Below are 19,695 nucleotides of genomic sequence, written 5' to 3'. Positions count from 1 at the left end.
GTGTAAAAATCCTGCTGCAATTAACCAAACTGGTTCCACAGCCAAAAAAGGAGCATTTTTAGAATAGTTGGTGCAATGATTATATTCTCTTGAAAACCATGACTTGTCAGGAGAAATTGTGAGGAGTGGAGTCACCTGTATTCAAGCAGGGATTTCAGTGAGAAAAAGGCAGCAGGTGTGATACTCAGATATCACGAATAGGAAATATTTGGAGATATTGTCAGGTTACTCTAGCCTTGTTGATCCCTTGAGCAAATAAGCCACTAGGTATTTGCCTAGTTGGTTAACCCAGCACAGCCCAGAATATCTTTAGCTAATATTCATCTACATTTAGTTTTTATTTGGACAGCGCCACCTGGTGGCCGGTCTTGGTTCAACATGTTTCACCTTGCAAAGCAGGTAGATGGATTTAGAGGTTCCTTGGATAACTCTGGCTGGTTATTTTCCAAGCCTCGTCATTAAGTTTAAAGAATAACATTCAGTACAATGTAATGAGAAAGAAAAAGGTAGTAAATAGGTGTCATTGCTTACCGTGAGAGGTGGTAGAGAGAGGGAAATCAAGCACAATGGTGTTGGGTTCTGCTGCACTTGGGTTAACTTTAATAAAACAGCACAATTTATCAATCATGGATTTGAGTTTAATAACCAATCGTTCAGTATCTAACTGATGAGATATTGTTAATCAGTTTAAGGTCATCTGGGGTTTGGAACACCAAATCAAAAGAGAGTGGAATAGATTGATACGTTGTTTCCCTCCGCTCAGAAAGTAAGGTTTTGGTTCCATGTGAATTATTTGCATTCTTTAATGTTTGTGCGAACACAAAACATGCAGAAATAAGTAAAACAAAGAATGTGAATTTTATTAAAGAAAATCACAAAATGTAATCGGGAAGCTTGCAAAACTTCAGTAAGGGAAGCACAATACGGCACAAACCCAACGACAATGTATATTGCTCATGATTCTACTGCAGACAAAGGTGGGTTTCTTTCTTTCTTTCTTTCTCTATTTTCTTTTTCTTTTCTTTGTTTTCTTTCTTTCTTTTTTTTCTTTCTTGTTTCTGGAAAATAGTTCTGATATCAACAAGATTCCACATGTGTCTGAGTGTAAACGTGAATCACTTTCATTTCCTTCATGTTTCGGTAAACATCTATCTTCTGGATTGTCTTGGTGACTTTGTGCACGTAGTAAATGGATGCTCGGTTGGTTTGTCTTCCATCATTTAGACAGCTGGAACTGTGAAAAGAGACAGAGCTGGTAAGAGCAGATTACCAAATCCTCATGAGGAAGAAGAGCTCTGCCCAAGATGTAGGCACCAAGGAGCCGGGGGCAAGAGGTGGGAACGGAGGAATGCCCACCTCGTAGAGAGTAGGATCGCATTCATGGCCTCCCACCCTGAGGAATAAGTCTTACCAAAAGCATAATTTGCCAGGAAGCCGGTTGACTCCTCGGAGTTATCGCTGCTCATCTTGAGAAGCAGTGCGTTCCGGGTTGAGGTAACGGTTGGGATCTTTACTTTGCCACAGTGAGTCCGGAGTAGAGGAGATGTAGGTAGCATCCCGTCTCTAATCTCCAGAGAATCATAAGCACACGAATCGCTGTCCTCCAGGCTGAAGGCGACAAACTCCAAACGCACCTGGAACAACATTGACTCCGTTAGTGCATGTTTAATGGTCGGTCATCGGAGTCATTGGAGGCATGGCGGACACTCCATCTCTGTAACATCCTTCTTCAAACAGGATCTGGATGGCTCCCAATATTTTTTGCTCCATTGAGTTTGACCACTCTATTGTGTCCTCTAGACTATGGTCAAGATAGGGTTAAGATCTTCACCCAAGCTTTGTAGACAGAATCTGAGGTTAGGGTTTCAGAGGAGACTTTTGGATCTGATTGGGATTGTGGTTTGGGGAATAAGACATTTACTTCCAAATGACACCCCCATTCCTTACCAGATACCCCGCCGGGGCTAGAATAGTCCATGTGCAGTCAGCGTACGGAGGATAGAGCTTCATCTGATCATATCCAGGACTAGACACTTCTCCCTTGGGTGCAGTGAATGTGCCTCCACAGGTAACTGTTCAGAGATAGCAGGATGAGGAACGTAAAAAACCCGAAACAGATTGTATCGTTCAACAGCAACCCAGAATAATAACATATTGATTACATTGTATCCATTGTTCTGCCTCCGTTCGTAGAGAATGATGGCGCTTTCTGTATTTGCACAGATAGAATCAGTACATTAGAAAGGCATTTTGTTTGCTTGCTTTATAACAAACAATAAATTCCCAAAGACATCTCCTCTCTCTTTCTTGAGACTCGGCTAAATCAGTGGATTCGACTAAATTCTGTTATGGTCTCTTTTCGTTGGTGTTGGTGTTAGCCACGAGTGTGGTCACCCTAATGGTATCGGCAGAGGCTACTTAGTGGACACCGTTGGGTAGACTAGTCGAAGAGCTAGAGATCCTAATTCAGGGGATTTTTTTGACCCATTTGGACTCCATGTTTGACCACTTTGTCCCAAGCAGCTCTGGAGACGGACCAAAACAATGAAGGTGCCAAAAGAATAACAGTGAGGTCAACGTCCAAGGCCAGCCTGGGTCAACCTTAGCCAAAGAAGAAGTTTTTGAATATACCCTCCATGTGGTTATGATTGATGATAATGATTTATGGATAGATGGAAGGGGACAGGTTGAGGAAATCTCCCCTAACTGCCCCATACCTGTGCTATACGATGCTCTGAAGCCAGTCGCAGTAACGGATTGATCGGTGATGAACTCCACCAGCAACGCGTTCCTAGAAGACACCAAGTATGGCATCTGCCCCGTTCCGCAGGACCGGTCCAGCAACAGAGGAGACGTCCTGCTGCTTCCATCAAACACCCTGATATAATCCGACGCGCAGTCTCTGGAGGTCTGGATATCGAAAGCACTGAACTGCAAGGCTACCTGGAAAGGTGAGCAGATGTGGTGAGTGATACTCACTGAGTAGCAACGACGACCCAGATGTATAAATGGACGCTACCAAGTAGCACTCTTGAAATTGTCAGGAGATGCCCTTGTGAGAGGATGGTGAAGAAGCGGAACCTCCTCCCAGCAGATGTGGTAGAAGTTACTAGAGTAAGGGATGGGCATGAGATTATCTTGAACAGAAGGCAAGACCATGGACTCGTTAAGGCTCGAGTCTTTATATCTTTGAATTTGAAGTACAAGATGTTGACTGGTACCTTGTCGGATGGAACTCGGATTAACCAGGTGCAGTTGTTGTTGTTGGGGTAGCTTGACGGGTAGGAGGCAGAGGAAAAAGTACCTCCGAAATCTGATAACACCGAGCTGCAGATATCTGGGGAGAAAATAAACAGAAATATGTTCCAGGGCATAGAGACGGGAAGTCTTTCTGTAATAATCTTGACATTTGTAGTTTATCCTACAAGAATGTAAGCAGCCCTCCTATAATTATTGGAGGCAGCCATCTTGCTTAAGGGCAGACCTCAGAAGAGGCAGAACATGTGATGCTTGGCACCATATATGGCAGCGCTGGCATAGACAACAGCTCCGACGATCCTCCGATGGGGCTTGCGATTACCTGCTGTGATCTAGATCTAACCCCGTTCATCGCACGTTCTTACTCAAATACTTACTGCAGCCGTACAGCCTGTTAATTTTTGCGACATCCAGGTTACTTAGTCCAAATCTCTGCCCGATCGGCGTAAACTTGTTGAGTATCGGCTCGATGGAGGGCAGGAGATAGTTCCTGCTGAACGTATACCTGCGTGGGGTGGAGGAGATGGAGCGAGGAGCTTATTCCTGGTTTATATAAAGTATCATGTTTAAGAACGGCGCATCATCCTACACTCCAGCGTCTTACGTCGTTTCAAACCTCTGAAGGTGAGGGATACTTACTTCCCATAATGCATCACCGAGGAGTAGTCATACTCCAAGCCAAGGTTGTTGGTGTCAATCTTGTTGAAAGCGTCCTTATATTCTGTAGAAGAGGAGAAGTCTTGTTTGTCTTGAATTCCTCATCATCCATTCAGCAAATTCTCCCACTTAAATTCATCAATTAATCAAAATGGCCAATACTAAAAAATGTTAAAAAAAGGGCTGGAATTTGCTCGGGAAATTTATCAATTGGGTAAAATCACAGAAACCGGCACAGTTGGCCAACCGTCTTGGGTGCCCAACCAGACGTCATGTTGACAACATCTATTTTGGTAGGGTAACTCTTTCGATGATTAAATATTAGGAGAAGTTGAGGTTGTTGGCCCAATTCTCCAAGCTGTAATAGTGGGGAAACTTTGGGACAGCCAACTCAACCCTACAATGCGCATGGCACCGGTTATCATCTCTACGACGCCATTGAGAATGGTGGTTCTCACCCGGAATGATATTGTTCCACATGACCTTGATGTAAGAGTCCCGGTCACTCCTACTGTGCTCGTGTTCGAAGCCGAGGGCATGGTTCAGCTCGTGCTGGATGACTCCATGAACTATACAGCCACTTCTGTCCAGAGACAAGTCTTGAGCCCCTCCTGACCGACCCATGGATGACCAGCACCTACAGAATCCCCAATAAACATGGTGCCATTCAATAAAATCCATGGAAGCATCCTTAGACCACCCATCTTATCGGTGACGTCCCTACTCACCCGCTCTCAGAGATGATGCTGAGATAATCGACCTCGTTGGTCCTCGGCACAAAACGGATGCAGGTCAGAGAGGCAAACTCCGTCATGGCGTTGGTGATCAATGATCTGTTTTCTGGGGCTGGAAACAAGAGACAGATCATGAGTAATTCCTTAATATGAGTAAAGACCCGTTCTGTTTGTCTTTTGTTGTGAATGAAAAGCATTTTGTTCAGAAGTTGATGTTAATGATGTCCTCCGGTTCCGCTCACCGTATGCTGAAGACAGGGTGTATGGGATATTAACGAGTCCATTCGCGGACTTTGGCCAGAAGCAGGTCCCACCGGCACACCGCATGGCGCTGCGTCCTGCATTTATGGCGATGTCCCCGTTATACATCAGCCTGGTGCTTTCTGCATCAACAAGAAGAGAGGATTCAACGATCAACAGAGGCTCCTAATGCAACGCGACCCATCGATGGGCTGCAGAGAAGAATACTCTAAGGTACTCATGGCGGCCACTGGGAAGCTCTTGTGGGCAACGCTCAACCAATCAAAACTTAGCTAAAGAGTAACAAAAAAAGGGAAGCATTCTCACTGCCCTCGACATTTAGATTTTTTTATTTCTCCCTTTATAGGGTTAATTTGGGCACTAAATGATTGGTAAATATTTTGAATTGTCCAACCGTACAAGCCAATAGGAGATAGAAACCGTGCCCTCGGTGTCTCCCATTGGCTGCTCCGTGTTCTAATTTAGAATCTTGGCAGCCTAATGTAGTCCAATGTGTCCTCCAATTACATCGCCATGGTAGTTGTGGAAATTATATTAATTCTCATAGGTTTGGTAACTATTGGGTGAAATATCCAGGAAATATCTTCTGCGTTGGAATTAAGGGGATAAATGGTTAAAACTTCCCAATATGATGGAAAAACTAACATTTACTGCTTGGGAAGCCAACAGATTGCTGAATTAATGTGGATTAAATAAAGCAGAGAACACATGGCAGGTTTTTTAGACGCCGGGTGTCGCATCTCACCTCCCCGCTCCGTCCTCCCACAGCGTCCTTGGATGACGTCTTTTTTTAGCAGCATTTCCCCTCTTTTTATAGCGATTTACTAATAATGAACCAAACGGTTCTAAAATTGGTCATTAAGAAAACTATGGCTCGTCAGAAAGTGAAGCCACCTGTGTTCAAGCAGGGCTATCAGCTGTTAAGCAGTGACAAAAACACCAGTTAGGATTCTAAGGTATAATGAAATCAGATATCATCTGGAATATGAAGGACGTTTGCAATCATTACCTTTATTCATTTTTTCTATGGAACTGAATACGTCCTCCTTGTGAGAATCTCCTGTGGCAGATAAACCTTTGGTGAGAATGGAAAATAAATCATTATTTATCAGCTACCTTCTTATTATAAAGATGTTACAATCAGACGCCGGGTGTAATCACAGCCCTGTAACTACCGATTACATTCATTGGAGCGATAAGTGGATGCGGAGAAGAGACCTTCCTCCTCTTTCTATGTATTGAAGTGATGAGACACAGTGGAACTGAAGCTAAAAAGAACGGGGCAAACCTATAGCCATGGTGGCCACAGATTCACAAAGAGACAGCAGATCGGACGTATACGGCTTACCGTATTCAGAAGCTATATCCCTATCCCATGCGTTTTTAAATCCCCTACCGCTTATGCTGGGAGGCTGTTCCAGCTATCTACTACCCTCTCAGTAAATTCCTTAGCATAATTGGAAGAATTGCTCCAGAATAACATATTGAAATGAATGAGTTTACGTGGCTTCCACCATTCAGTGAAAGTGGAACCTGGTCCAATAATAACGATGCGAGTGACATATCGGATCCACCATCACATTTTCATTATTAAAATGTCCTCTTTCTCTTAGAGTGCAGAAAAAAAAAATATATAATCTGGAATTACTGCAAAAATTACAAAATTCTAATTACAGAGATACAGAGCTTATTTATCTGAGGTCGCATGGATTCTTGACTCCTCTGCAGCATCTTTAATGATTGTAAGCTTTTGGGAGCAAGACCCTCCTTACCTGTTGTCTCTGTTAGTCAAATCGTTATGTTATATGCTACTTGTTATGTCCTGTCTACCTATTGTACAGCGTTACGGAATATGATGGCGCTATATAAAACAATAAATAATAATAAAGATCTGCTAGAAATAATCATGAAACTAAGGGATTTCGCAGACATATTATATTAAAGGCCAACGACGATAATAAAATACATTTTATGCAAATCTGCAGATACTGATTTTTTTCTAGAAAGTTACAGCGTCCAAGTAACAGAAACAATTTATTTATTTTTTTGAAGGGTAACTTTGTAGCTTTTTCTGTCTCCTCACAAAGATTTTATTACATTATTATTTTTCAATAAATTACAGTCCCCTTTTGACTCACCTTTCAGTTTTAAGATGAGTGGATTCTGTACCTGAAAAAAAAGAAAAGGTTTTTTTAAGAATAAGTTATTTATAGTACATTATTACATCATGCAGCTATATCAAAAAAAATGTAAAAATTATAGAAAAAATATTTTTCACAACATCCTCAGAAGAAATGGACAATGGGGGCAACTTTTAAGCCATATTTGGAGAGGCATTAGGGGCAGAAAGAGATTGGGGGGTAATAATCTGCGGTCAGACCTCTCCTTGAGAGCTGGAGACCCCAACTCCAGAAAGAGAGATTTTCTAGAGAATCCAAAGGCTGATTGGGGAAGACTCTAGGATGTCGAGAGTTTGAAGGCGAGCTGAGAGTGATGGCGGATTTGATAAAAAAACACTTAAAAATCATATAAAAAATGGGTTATTTTCACCTGTAATGGTTTACTCCAGGCTGGTATGAAAGAACAGAGAAGAAGAACCAGAACCCTCCATTGTTCCATTCTGGTGTCTCGGTCCCTGGTCCAGTTGCGATAACGCCGGATATTTCCCAAACTCTGGTCTTTATATATGATTTTGTAAGAGGGAGAACCAGAAAGTTCCCTCCCTGGAACTAATTAATCCGTTCAAACTTTTTTTTAAAATTAAAATGGAAAAAAACTAAAATAATATGCAATTTGGGATCCCTTGGGGCAAATGACAGGTTCTGCCGCTTAACATCCTTACGGGTGTGGAACGCGTTAACGGGGTAAATACAGCGGATTTTAAAACTGTGAATATTACAGGAGCTGCTTTTGTCTTGTAATAGCACAAAACAGGGAAAATATTCAAAAAAGTGATTTTTTATAAAATGATTTATTCATTTTAAAATTAGTTATAAATGAATGATTTAAAAAATAGAAATAAAAAACACCATTGTATAAACTTATAAAGAGGCAATATAATAATAATAATAATAATAATAATAATAATCAATATTGTGTGCAATTACCTTTAAATGTTTACAAATGTATCTACTTATTATTTACTTATCATTTATTTATATTAATGTAATATTACCCACTGCAAACGGTAGCTGTAGGTTACATGACATCATTATTATTATTATTTTAATGTATTTTTTAATGCCTGTTTTTTTAAAAAAAAATTTGAAAATATATTTATTTTTATTATTTGTATGTAATTCACAAATCACTAGAGAGACACTTAAATATTCCATAAAATATTCAAATTATTCCATTTTTTGGAAAATGAGGCTTTTCTGCAGGACTCCGAGAGCTGCGGAGCTGTAGATATATACTGAGGATGTCCGCGAGCCCCTCAGCCAATCAGCTGGGCCGTTGCTCCCGTGAATTGTATTCATTTTATTTCTTATTCATACACAAACGATAAATAAATATAATAAATAATTCTGGCCATGATTTGCTTTACATTGTGTGGCTTGACTTGTGTCGCCCTCTGTCTGTATATTTGGATTTTTGACACTGATGAAGACCATTTGGTTGAAACGTCGGCATGAAACTTGAATAAAAAAGTATTTTTTTCATATTTAGAGGTTTCTTCATAATATCTTGAAACTCCCCTTGGATTGGAAAAGTCCTGGACCTTCCAGGATTCACAATTTCAGGGTCCAGGGGGCTCGTGGCCAATGGCTTGGGGTATGATTGCATCTGATAATGACATCATACATGGGGAGTAATAGCTTCACTATTGAAAAAAAATGTATATATTTATATATAATTTCTAACAAACAATCAAAAAATGATTTTATTATAAACTTGCTTTGGGGGCATCTTAAATTGTTTAATAAATATACTGTATAGAAGCATAGAATCGGCCCCCATCCGGCCCCCCGTCTAGTCGCCCGTTTCTCCTGCTGTAAAGACTCAAACCTTAATCAGTCGTTGGTCTCGTCTTAGATTCAGGAGCCGTATGTCTATCCCATGCATGTTTAAATCCCCTCACTGTATTACCCTCTACCACCTCTGCTGGGAGGCTGTTCCGCTTATCTACCGACCCCTCAGTAAAGTAAAAACATAAATTAATTTAAAAAAAATAGACTTTTTTCATTTAATCAAGATGTAAAACCCACAGCAGAGGAAGATGCTAGAGATGGTCCGTATGTACGGTCCTAATATGATTAATCTGCATGGATGTTAAGACTAAAACACAGAGTAGCAGGTGCTGCGTTACCAGGCGGGGGGGCCATTGTCCGCTACACCTGCTAAACCAATTTCACCTCCAGGGTCCTCATCCAGACCATTCCTCCAATTACACATTTTCTCCAGATAAATCGAGGCTCATTTGGTGTTGGGTGGAGAGAAAAGGCATAAATTATGTTTAGAGGACGGGTATTAATCACATTAAGCTCATTAAGTATGAAATGATTCAACTATTTAAATAATATAATTATCTTTGCCTATAAATTGGTCTAAATATTCAAAACAACACTATTTCTAAATAAAGTACAGTATTTTCTGAATTTTTAATAAATTGATTTTTGGTGGAAATCAGAAGAAAAATCAGTAAAAAATGTAACTTTTTTTTAATTACTATTGAAACCTATAGAATTGGGTTTTTTTAGGAAATTCCCCTTAGGTCTGGGATTAGACACCAAGACTAAAAATTAAAACAAATCTTATCAGAAGTAATCAGGAGTAATTCATTCATTTTGTACTTTATGGGGAAAAAAAGTCAAGCAGGTTTTTACTCAAAATGTCAATGATTTTAGGTTTTCTTAGAGTTTTGTTGATTTTTTTATATCTTTAATGGGAAAATAATGGGAACAGATCCAAGTCATTTTAGTTGGAAAGACGCAGGCTCGGGGTCTAGCGCGGAGTGCAATAATCAGCAGGCTTTTGGGAAGGTCTCCCAACGTCCTTATCACCGAGGTCACCTGTCCTCGTTGCCGGTATTTATTCGCCGCCGGTAGATTCTTGTTCAGTTATCGAGAAACTGTGAGAAGGTGACATGTTGTCAGTTTGCTGCCATGATACAATTTAACAACCTGCTGTGGTTCTGCCTCGTTACTGTTACCTCCCCCCTTCCGGTGAGTTACTTTATTGCCCCCTCTCTCAGTTGGGTTCATTATTGAAGCTCTATCTTCACGCAGACGACCAGAAGAACATTGAGGATTCTAACATTTTATTTAAGTAGTCTGGGTTATCTTTGAGTTTAAACTCATTATTAGGGATATGGATCTCCAATCCCCCTTTAAAGTAATCTTATGTTCTTATTCTCTTGCAGTTTGCAAAGAGGGACTCTTCCTATGGTGAGTAGATCATCTGGTGTTAAGTCCACCGTGTTTGGTCATCAATCCCAGGCAGCTTCCCCGAGGCATCTGTTGGAGATCACTTAATGGGAACCGGATAGGTTTACACTTTTTGCGATAATTTGCTTCAGATTCCTCGGTCGCCAAGGAAAACGTATCCAAACCCGTTATAATATAAACCAAGTCTTTGTTACATTACACAGTATGTAGTTATATAGCGCCAGCAGATTGTGTAGAGCAGTGATTGTTGAGGTCTCCATGATCCATGGTCATTCTGGGCAGCATTCTGCAATTTTGGGTCCAAATGCATTGGGGTCTCAAGTGCTCATTAGCTGAGTGGAATAGTTCACCCTAATGAATACTAGTGACTACCCCTGTGCTAATGGTTAGATAGTTGGCTGGTTCTGATTATGAGTAAGATACGAGTATCTCTGTATACGCTCCATATTTTTAAGGTCACGCGGACCCATCTCTTAAGGAAGTTTATGAGGAAGAACCCAACACAGAGGATGTATTCTCCCAAATCCTCAAAACCAATAAAGGTAACATTTCTCAGTACATGAAGTTCATGTTTCATGAAGCTTCATATCAAACAGACAAGGAGGTCTTCTGAGACCAGCACTGGCCAGGAGACACAGGACACTCGGCTCTCTCCAGGAGACACAGGGCACTCGGCTCTCTCCAGGAGACACAGGGCACTCGCCTCTCTCCAGGAGACACAGGGCACTCAGCTCTCTCCAGGAGACACAGAGAACTCGGCTCTCTCCAGGAGACACAGGGCACTCAGCTCTCTCCAGGAGACTCAGGGCACTCAGGTCTCTCCAGGAGACACAGAGAACTCGGCTCTCTCCAGGAGACTCAGGGCACTCGGCTCTCTCCAGGAGACTCAGGGCACTCAGCTCTCTCCAGGAGACACAGAGAACTCGGCTCTCTCCAGGAGACACAGGGCACTCAGCTCTCTCCAGGAGACACAGGGCACTCAGGTCTCTCCAGGAGACACAGGGCACTCGGCTCTCTCCAGGAGACACAGGGCACTCGGCTCTCTCCAGGAGACACAGGGAAACCAGCACTTTTAAAAATTATTTTTTTAAGCTTAATATGATATTGACTTACTGCCTGTGCACTTGCCCACTGAATTTATTAACTTATAATGCTCTTAATACCGCTCAGCACACAGTACCCTGAAGCATACAAGGAACTCAACAAACGGCTTGAATGGTCTCTGACTTCTCCCTCTTTCTTTCTCTTGATAGATAGCACTATTAAATTGTATCATGGAGACATAGTCATGCCCGCACACAGCGGTTTCAGTGCCATGAAATGTACCGACTGCCTCTGGAAAAAATCTTCTGATGGAACCGTCCAGGTCCCCTACACCATATCGTCTGATTACAGTGAGTGTGGAGGCAGCAACAGGTGTCCCTTATCTGTCCCCGGCCACTAGCTTGAGTAGAAGTGGCCAACAGATAGCAAAGTCAGGCGAAACTATCAGTATTACAGGACAAGGTGTTTTATTTGCAGGTAAAACCACAAATAATTGACTAGTTTCTATAAACGTGTCAAGATGAACCTTACCCAAAAATGATAGGAGGCTTTGTTTAACCTACAGGTGTTTCATATACAATTCGTTTATCTGAGGCATTGAAGGACCTTTTTGACCCAAATGTCTATAACTTCACTAACTTAGCTTTCAATATATATAACTGATATGTTAATTTGTCTTAACTCAGATAAACATTCCAGATAATTCAGAAGAAGACATTAACTCCAGGTCAAATCCTCCATAAAGACAAAGCCTTTTAATGAATATTTTTACATAGTACGGTGTCAGATCACAGGAGGACCGGCTTAACCCAATTAATTGTCCTTTTTTCCCCCCATCACCTCAAGGTGACAGTGATAAAGCCTTCATCATCCATGTCCTGCAGGACTTTTCCACCCTGACTTGCATCCAGTTCGTAGAACGTTCAACAGAAGTAGACTATCTTAACATCGGCTCTGGAAGTGGGTGAGATACAATGTAACCTTCATTATATTCCATTTCTGAAAAGCCAGAGCTGGTGCTTAACTGGGAACTCACCAGTTGACTTACAAAGAAGCCTTGGATTAGCGTCCATGTCCCACTGACCAAATGTATCCCCGGTATGTGATCGGGGAAGTTCTCATATACTGAACCTTTCCATCTCAAACCATTCAAGATGTCCATAAATGAGTAAATCTGACCCTTCATTGTTGAGTTCTTTGTGTTTATATTGTAACTTCACACAATCTCAGGTGTTGGTCTTCTGTTGGAAAAGTCGGGGGATCTCAATATCTCTCCTTGTTGAGAACGGGGTGTATGGCAAGAGGCATCATCCAGCATGAGATCCAACACGCTTTGGGCTTTTACCACGAACAAAGCCGAAGTGACCGGGATAACTACATAGATGTCCTTTGGGAATTCATCAATGAAGGTACCGAGATCATCAGAAGGACCCTCAAGATAGAATGTTCTGAAATGTCTAAAAATATAAACATTAGATCTTATAGAATACATTATATGTGTATATTATTAAAGTATTGTAAAAAAGGGTGTTTTTTTTAATTTCAATTGAAAATGTTTGATTTTGACCCATAATACAGATAATTGGGGCAACTTTGAGAAAGTCGACACAAGAAACATGGATCTGCCTTATGACTACTCTTCAGTGATGCACTACGGGAAGTAAGAATCAAATCCCTCTTTCAATGTTTTATTTTTTGTAAGGAGTTGTAAATGTAACATGTAAGGTACATTATTATTATTTTTATGCAAATTTAACATTAAAAAAAAAAACCTCCCCAATGGAAATGTTTTTGAGTGAGTATTTTGGAGCGATGATGTCTAGCAGACCACGGACCATTTCCCCATTTGCCCAATGTGCCAGATGGCCAGTCTGAGTCTTTGTATTGGGTTTAGCCAATGGAATATAAATAAATCTATATCAATTATAATATGGATTAGTCCGGAAAAAAACTTTGACACAGACCAAAGTCTATATAACTGAAGCTTTCTAGTTCTTTAGGGCTGTCACGAGCTGATGGTCCATGGAAGGGTTGAGTAGCCCTGCTACTGCTTCGTATTCTTCTCGGCCATATGATAACCCATAAAGCAATCCCCAAACCCAAGCCAGAACCCAATACCAAGCAGAGAGTCGATGAGAATGAAGAAGCTTGCCGCTGATGTATTTCTCTCCCGTTGGGTCTGTCTCTGTTCTCCAGGTATGCGTATTCCAACACGTCCGCGCAGCCAACGCTGAGACCCAAACCAGACCAAGACGTGGAGATCGGACAGAGATATGGACTAAGCCCCCTAGACGTTTTCAAAGTCAAAAAGCTTTATGAATGCAGTAAGTGACCCAAATACATAACTGTGCATACTGGTGATATTACAATGTATCAATTCAAAGTATCAGATTATGATGTCAACAAGCGACGGACCCAATCTGCCACATGGAGGGGTGCCAGACAGCCATTCCAGGTCTGATGTCAGCTGCACATAGGAACCATGATGATGACAATGATTTATTAAATTATAGAGTGATGTCATATTCTGCAGAACCATATAGAGGGATGATGGAGACAGATCCCCTGCTACAGTACTTGCAGAGGGGGGGGTAGCTGTAGGACGCTTGAGGCTGGGGGGGGTTTGGGGGCTTTATTTCATCTGACCCCATAAAAAAGTTATAAAAAAACTTCTGCCTTTTTCTCAGAACAGTGCAGCTTCATGCTAACCGGGACCGGTGGATCTCTGGACTCCGAAAAATACATAAAAGCCTATTCCGATACCGCGAGCTGCCTCTGGCTTATAACAGTTGAAAAAAATAAGGTGATTTCAAATAATTCCTCATTTAATTCATTTTTACTTAATTAGCTCAAAGTGCAGCAATATGTGTATATGTTTGTGGACAGATTTAAATATTATTATTATTATTATTATTATTATCATTATTATTATTATTATTATTATTGTTGTCATTATCATTATTATTATTATTATTATTATTGTTGTTGTTGTTATTATTATTAATATTATTATTATTTGCATGTTTCCTGCTATATTTAAACTTTTAAAAATGAACAAAGTAAAAAAGAACAAAAATTAATCTTTAAAAAAAAAGACGTGTTTTAAATATGGATAAATCCGGATATCCTTCTAAGACTTAAGCATGACCTCGGCAGATGTTCCCTTAAACAGAGTTTTAGTCCAATATTAAGACAATTAATAAAGTAAAATATTAGAAGAAATAAGTCTGTCGCATATTCCAGATGCATCCAAGTAGCCGGTGGGTTTGTCTTTTAAACTTTTAGTTTATGGATTTCGTTTTTGTTACAGTAACCACATTTTAAGGTTAAAAAACCCGTTTAATCTTCTCCAGGTTCTGTTGAAATTTGATACATTTGATATTCCGCCCTCTGCTGGCTGCTCTTCTTATTACATCACCGTGTACGATGGCCGAAGCCGAAAAGCCCCGCTGCTATTGGACAGGGTTTGTGGCAACCAAGAGCTCCCCCTGCTGGTGGCGACTACTAATGGCCTTCTGGTGGAATTTGCCTATGAAGAAACTCTTCCAGTATTCGACTTCAAAGCGACCTACAGCTCCGGTGTGTAACGCGTTCAAATAAAAATATTACGTGGCCCCCGTCTAGTCGCCCGTTTCTCCTGCTGTAACGACTCTAACCTTAATCAGTCGTTGGTCTCGTCTTAGATTCAGGAGCCGTATGCCTATCCCATGCATGTTTAATCCCCTCACTGTATTACCCTCTACCACCTCTGCTGGGTGGCTTTTCCACTTATCTACCACCCTCTGTAAAGTAAGAGTCCATCGCTCGTTCACTGCTACAGGATGTGTTAGAGTTTATTCATTTGTGGTAAATATGTACTTTTCTAGAAACTTTACAAGGAATTGCAACTATGGAGCACATACTGTAAACATGCTTTAAAAATGTTACTGTATACAGATTTATAACAATAATGCTTGTTTATTTCAGTGTCATGCGGTGGGACGTATACGGCTGACAATGGCACAATCACGTCTCCCGATTACCCCAATCTATACCCTAATTTCGCGGACTGTGTATCAACCATATGGGCCCCTCAAGGATTTCGGGTAACAAGGCTATTTTTTGATATTTTTGTTACTTTTGTTACTTTTGATCACACATCAGTAAAGCCTGAAAAAATTATGAAAAAATCAATAAAATATTTTTTTTATAACTTGTAATAAGCGGGGTGCTGGAAATATTCCCAGTACAGCACCTGCCCTGGGGCTGATTTGGAAGCTGGCTGCCTCCTGTGCTCGCCTTCGATTGTCTGTGAGTTGAATGTGTGAACACTGTCACACCTGAGGATACTGGTCCTAATTACTGTTACCTCCCCTGTATCCATGTTTTGGTGTGTATGTGACATGTATGTGACATGTATGTGACGTGTATGTGAGGCTGAGAGCGGAGTGTCCCTGGCCGAGTTTAGTGTGTGTTGCTAAATGTGGTGCGTGGCCGATAGTGGTGCGTGCACTTGAGTGTGGTGTGCAGACAAGAATAGTGAAGTGTGAGTGTGTGGCTGAGAGTGGGTGTGCATTGCTGAGTGTAGTGAGGTATGTTTGGCTGAGGGCACGCAGTGTGTTTGAGTATGGGTGAGTGTGTTCTCATTAGACTTGTGCATTCGTCTTCGGGCGAACATGAAAACGAACACGAAGAGTGCGTTTTCGTGTTCGTTCCGAAGACATGAAGAAGAGAAGACAGTGCAGGTAAAACGTAGGCGAAGACGAAGACTCACACACGAAGAATCTTCGCCTTCGTCTACTAATCTACCCGGTCCCTCCCCCATCTAATTTACCTTATCTTCACAGCATCGCGGGAGTTGACTGAAGTGGAAATCAGAAGGTTCGTCGTCAGGGGTTACAGGGCAGTGTGAGTGAGCCTATTGGTCACCTGCAGGGTCTTCCTCTGGCATCAAACAATTGGTTGATGCCAGAGGAAGACCCTGCAGGTGACCAATAGGCTCACTTGCACAGCCTTTTTAATTCCTGATTTCCGCTCCCGTTAACCCCTGCAATGCTGCGTTGGATAATGGGAGCAGAAATCTGTAGGGTAAAGGGCTGTGCAAGCGACCAATAGGCTCACTCGCACGGCCCCTTACCACTAGTTGCTAGGCAGAAAAAAAAAGCAACCTGGGACCCTGCTGCACCAGTTAACTTAAAAGTCCGTGCCAGTGACCAACAAAGTCACTGGTACGGACATTTAACTGACACAGCAGGGACACCAGTGGTCTCCCCACTGTGTCAGTTAAATGTCAGTGCCAGCGACCAACAAAGTCGCCGGTACGGACATTTAACTTAGTATAAATAACTTACTATAACTTCGGACACAATGCTGCCCTCTGTTGGTTTTACATTAAGTAGCATATGCTTGAAATCCAAAGTTATTCTGCTACTCAACGTAAAACCAACAGAGGGCAGCATTCTGTCCAAAGATATATTAGCCATAGGTGGCAGTGTGTTCATTTTCATTTATTAATTATTTAAATAAAATATATTTCCATGATCCGCTGGTCTCCCCGCTGCAACAGTTAAATGTCCGCACTCGCGGACATTAATTCTGTCGAACTTCCAAACTCTTTTTTTCTATTTATTTTGGGTTTTTTTGTATTAAACTGTTAGACGAAAGGATCATGGGAATAAATGCAAATGAGCACACTGCCACATATGGCTAATATATCTTTGGACAGAATGCTGCCCTCTGTTGGTTTTAAGCATATGCTACTTAATGTAAAACCAACAGAGGGCAGCATTCTGTCCAAAGATATATTAGCCATATGTGGCAGTGTGCTCATTTGCATTTATTCCCATGATCCTTTCGTCTAACAGTTTAATACAAAAAAACCCAAAATAAATAGAAAAAAAGAGTTTGTAAATTCGACAAAATTAATGTCCGCGAGTGCGGACATTTAACTGTTGCAGTGGGGAGACCAGCGGATCATGGGGATATATTTTATTTAAATAATTAATAAATGAAAATTAACACACTGCCACATATGGCTAATATATCATCGGACAGAATGCTGCCCTCTGTTGGTTTTACATTGAGTAGCAGAATATTCTGCCCGAGAATATATTAGCTATATATGGTACTGTGATCATTGGTCGACAGCAGGAGGCCCCCTGCTGGCGACCAATGGAGTTGCTGATACACACATTTAAAGTACTGGCGCCAGAGCTGCGTTAACCCCGTATTAACCCCTTAACCGGAAAAAACGAAGAAAAAACGAATATTCGCCCGAAGAGAAGACAGGAACGGGCGAATATTCGCGGAATACGAAGATTTTTTTTTCCCCGAAGACGAGCACGAAGACGAACACGAAGAGCCCCCTGGTGCCCAAGTCTAGTTCTCATCACTGAGGGCAGCCAGCTTGGCTAAGGGTGGTCAGTATGTGGTTGAGTGATGGTGGGGGTGGGATAGATATAGAATGCCTTCACCGTGATGATGATATGACATATCGGACCGGTATATTATTATATATTGTTTTATATAGCGCCATCATATTCTACAGCGCTGTACAATGGAGTAAAGTATTTTTCAAGGCGGGTTCTATCCCCAGCCTGACCCTGTTAGTAAAGAAAGTTTGACTGGACTCTGTGTCTTCTTCAGATACTTCTGAACTTCGCGACCTTTGATCTGGAATATTCCTCCTCCTGCTTGTACGACTATCTCATTATCAATGACGGTGGGAGGCCTAACGCTCCCGAACTGGGCCGGTTCTGCTGGGACGTCCATATCCCACCCATTCTGTCCACCGGAAACGCTCTCCTGCTCCAGTTCCACACGGACAGCTGGTTCAACAAAGCAGGCTACAGAGCCGACTACTCCTTTGGTGAGCGTCCACCTGGTCGCATGTTTTGCTTTGTCTGCGTTATCTTTGTTTTGTCTGTCCTGGGCTTCAAGGAACTGATGATCCAAGCCACTCTCCACCCAAGTCCTTTGCCACACGGTTACTGTTACCATTTGGAAGACAATCAGATTCCAAGCAAACATATCAAAATTTTACAGCTGATAAAAATCTGAGAACCCAGAAAAAAATTAAAATTAAACAAGAAAGAATTATGAATTTTCAGCGCCAGCGTGAATAACGAAGAAGCATCATTGTAACATTTTCAAACCATTGTCACAAAATGATTGCTGATACAATTGTCACTGTTGTATTATGACATCACAGTGCATTTTATTAATTAAACATCAACAGGGCTCTGCAGTACATCACATATCATAGCAGAGCATTGCCTCACATAAATATTAATACAGTTTTTGTTTAAGGAAACAATTTAATTATTATTGTTATTATTATTATTATTATTATTAATAATTTATTTTTATTATCTTTTTGCAGTGAAGTCATCATAGCCTCTAGGATCTGAAATCTATAAATGCATGGAATTTGGAGAACGGGATTAAATTCAAGAATCATTTTTTTTTTCTCAATTTTTGTTTCAAATCGGACTCACCCTTAACACAGGAACTGATTTAAAAAAAAATAGTGTATGAATCTATGATGTCATTATTTGCTTCAAATAGCTATTCCCATCAAACATCTCTGTTACCAGTTATTTCATGGTGTTGGTGGGTATGCCTAACGCTTAGCGCATTAATCATGGCAGGAGACTCGTAGGGTATATAGGATGAACTTTAAGGTTAGTCTAAAACTCATTGTGGTGCAAACTTTGAAAAGTAGTCTTATCACCATAGCAACCACTTTAATTTTGCTGTCGATTGAACCATTCTATTGGTTGCTCCTAATCAGGTTAATTAGTCTTATCTTGGTGATCAGCCCTGTGTTTCTTTTCAATGGGAAAGTCTGCTGATCCTTCCACAGCAGGGGGTCCAGCAAAGCATTTGAAATCAATGACGTTCACATCTGTTTTGTTTTTGGATTTATTTGTTCTTTTTTAGTTCAATTTTCTCTCTGCTTTATTTCTGATTCTAAGATAATGACAAACCCCTTAGATGGATGGCTTCCACCTCTGGGCCACCAGATGGGCAGCCATGATTGATTGTAGATTATCTAATTATGAAGGGTTTTGTTATTCATACCAACTCAACATCTGATGGTTTGGTAGGTGCCACTGCCAGCCAAAATAATTGTACCTAATCAAACCAAAGCATATATTAGCAGACCTGCCTAATCCCCAATATTCGCTTCTTTTATAATTTAATAACTTTTTAATGTCCTGCAAAAATGTATCTATCTTTAAAATAATAATAATAAAAATGTAAAAAAAATAATAATAATATAATAATAATAATAATAATAATAATAATAATAAATGTAAGAATAGTCATGCAATATTCGACCAGTAGGTGGTGCTCTAAGTTAAATTCATTTT

At 40.9% G+C, this 19,695-nt stretch overlaps 2 protein-coding genes across 2 annotated transcripts; one reads left to right on the top strand and one right to left on the bottom strand.

The window, feature by feature from the left end:
- Nucleotides 1-1,077: 1,077 nt before the first annotated feature.
- LOC128467566 (embryonic protein UVS.2-like) lies at nucleotides 1,078-9,289 on the bottom strand. Its single transcript, XM_053449228.1, has 12 exons — nucleotides 9,266-9,289; nucleotides 7,049-7,079; nucleotides 4,892-5,032; nucleotides 4,644-4,761; nucleotides 4,374-4,552; nucleotides 3,898-3,979; nucleotides 3,636-3,763; nucleotides 3,222-3,337; nucleotides 2,718-2,943; nucleotides 1,948-2,072; nucleotides 1,393-1,634; nucleotides 1,078-1,234 (listed from the first exon to the last, which is right to left on the bottom strand). The coding sequence occupies exons 1-12, from the start codon at nucleotides 9,287-9,289 to the stop codon at nucleotides 1,078-1,080; spliced, it is 1,569 nt and encodes a 522-aa protein (XP_053305203.1).
- A 700-nt stretch (nucleotides 9,290-9,989) lies between these two features.
- On the top strand, nucleotides 9,990-18,834 carry LOC128467041 (astacin-like metalloendopeptidase). The gene is made up of 13 exons (XM_053448544.1): nucleotides 9,990-10,075; nucleotides 10,273-10,297; nucleotides 10,753-10,839; nucleotides 11,551-11,691; nucleotides 12,188-12,305; nucleotides 12,572-12,750; nucleotides 12,920-13,001; nucleotides 13,538-13,665; nucleotides 14,029-14,144; nucleotides 14,695-14,920; nucleotides 15,308-15,426; nucleotides 17,966-18,188; nucleotides 18,702-18,834. Exons 1-13 carry the CDS (start codon nucleotides 10,016-10,018, stop codon nucleotides 18,713-18,715), a joined length of 1,518 nt encoding a protein of 505 aa, XP_053304519.1. The 5' UTR covers nucleotides 9,990-10,015; the 3' UTR covers nucleotides 18,716-18,834.
- The last annotated feature ends 861 nt before the right edge of the window (nucleotides 18,835-19,695 follow it).

Source organism: Spea bombifrons, chromosome 10, assembly GCF_027358695.1.
Source record: "Spea bombifrons isolate aSpeBom1 chromosome 10, aSpeBom1.2.pri, whole genome shotgun sequence".
Lineage (NCBI taxonomy): Eukaryota > Metazoa > Chordata > Amphibia > Anura > Pelobatidae > Spea > Spea bombifrons.
The sequence above is the reverse complement of the archived record's forward strand: the minus strand, read 5'-3'. Positions and strand labels throughout refer to the sequence as shown.

What these genes read in the sequence shown, in the direction of transcription:
- LOC128467566 (XM_053449228.1), bottom strand. Translation starts at nt 9,289, where the DNA reads ATGGTCTGGATGAGGACCCTGGAG. An exon ending in AGCATCATCTCTGAGAGCGG is followed by an intron (nt 4,553 to 4,643) that starts GTGAGTAGGGAC and finishes GGGATTCTGTAG; the next exon opens with GTGCTGGTCATCCATGGGTC. An exon ending in TAACAGGCTGTACGGCTGCA is followed by an intron (nt 3,338 to 3,635) that starts GTAAGTATTTGA and finishes TTTTCTCCCCAG; the next exon opens with ATATCTGCAGCTCGGTGTTA.
- LOC128467041 (XM_053448544.1), top strand. Translation starts at nt 10,016, where the DNA reads ATGATACAATTTAACAACCTGCTGTGGTTCTGCCTCGTTACTGTTACC. An exon ending in AAAGAGGGACTCTTCCTATG is followed by an intron (nt 10,298 to 10,752) that starts GTGAGTAGATCA and finishes CATATTTTTAAG; the next exon opens with GTCACGCGGACCCATCTCTT. An exon ending in AATCCTCAAAACCAATAAAG is followed by an intron (nt 10,840 to 11,550) that starts GTAACATTTCTC and finishes TTCTCTTGATAG; the next exon opens with ATAGCACTATTAAATTGTAT.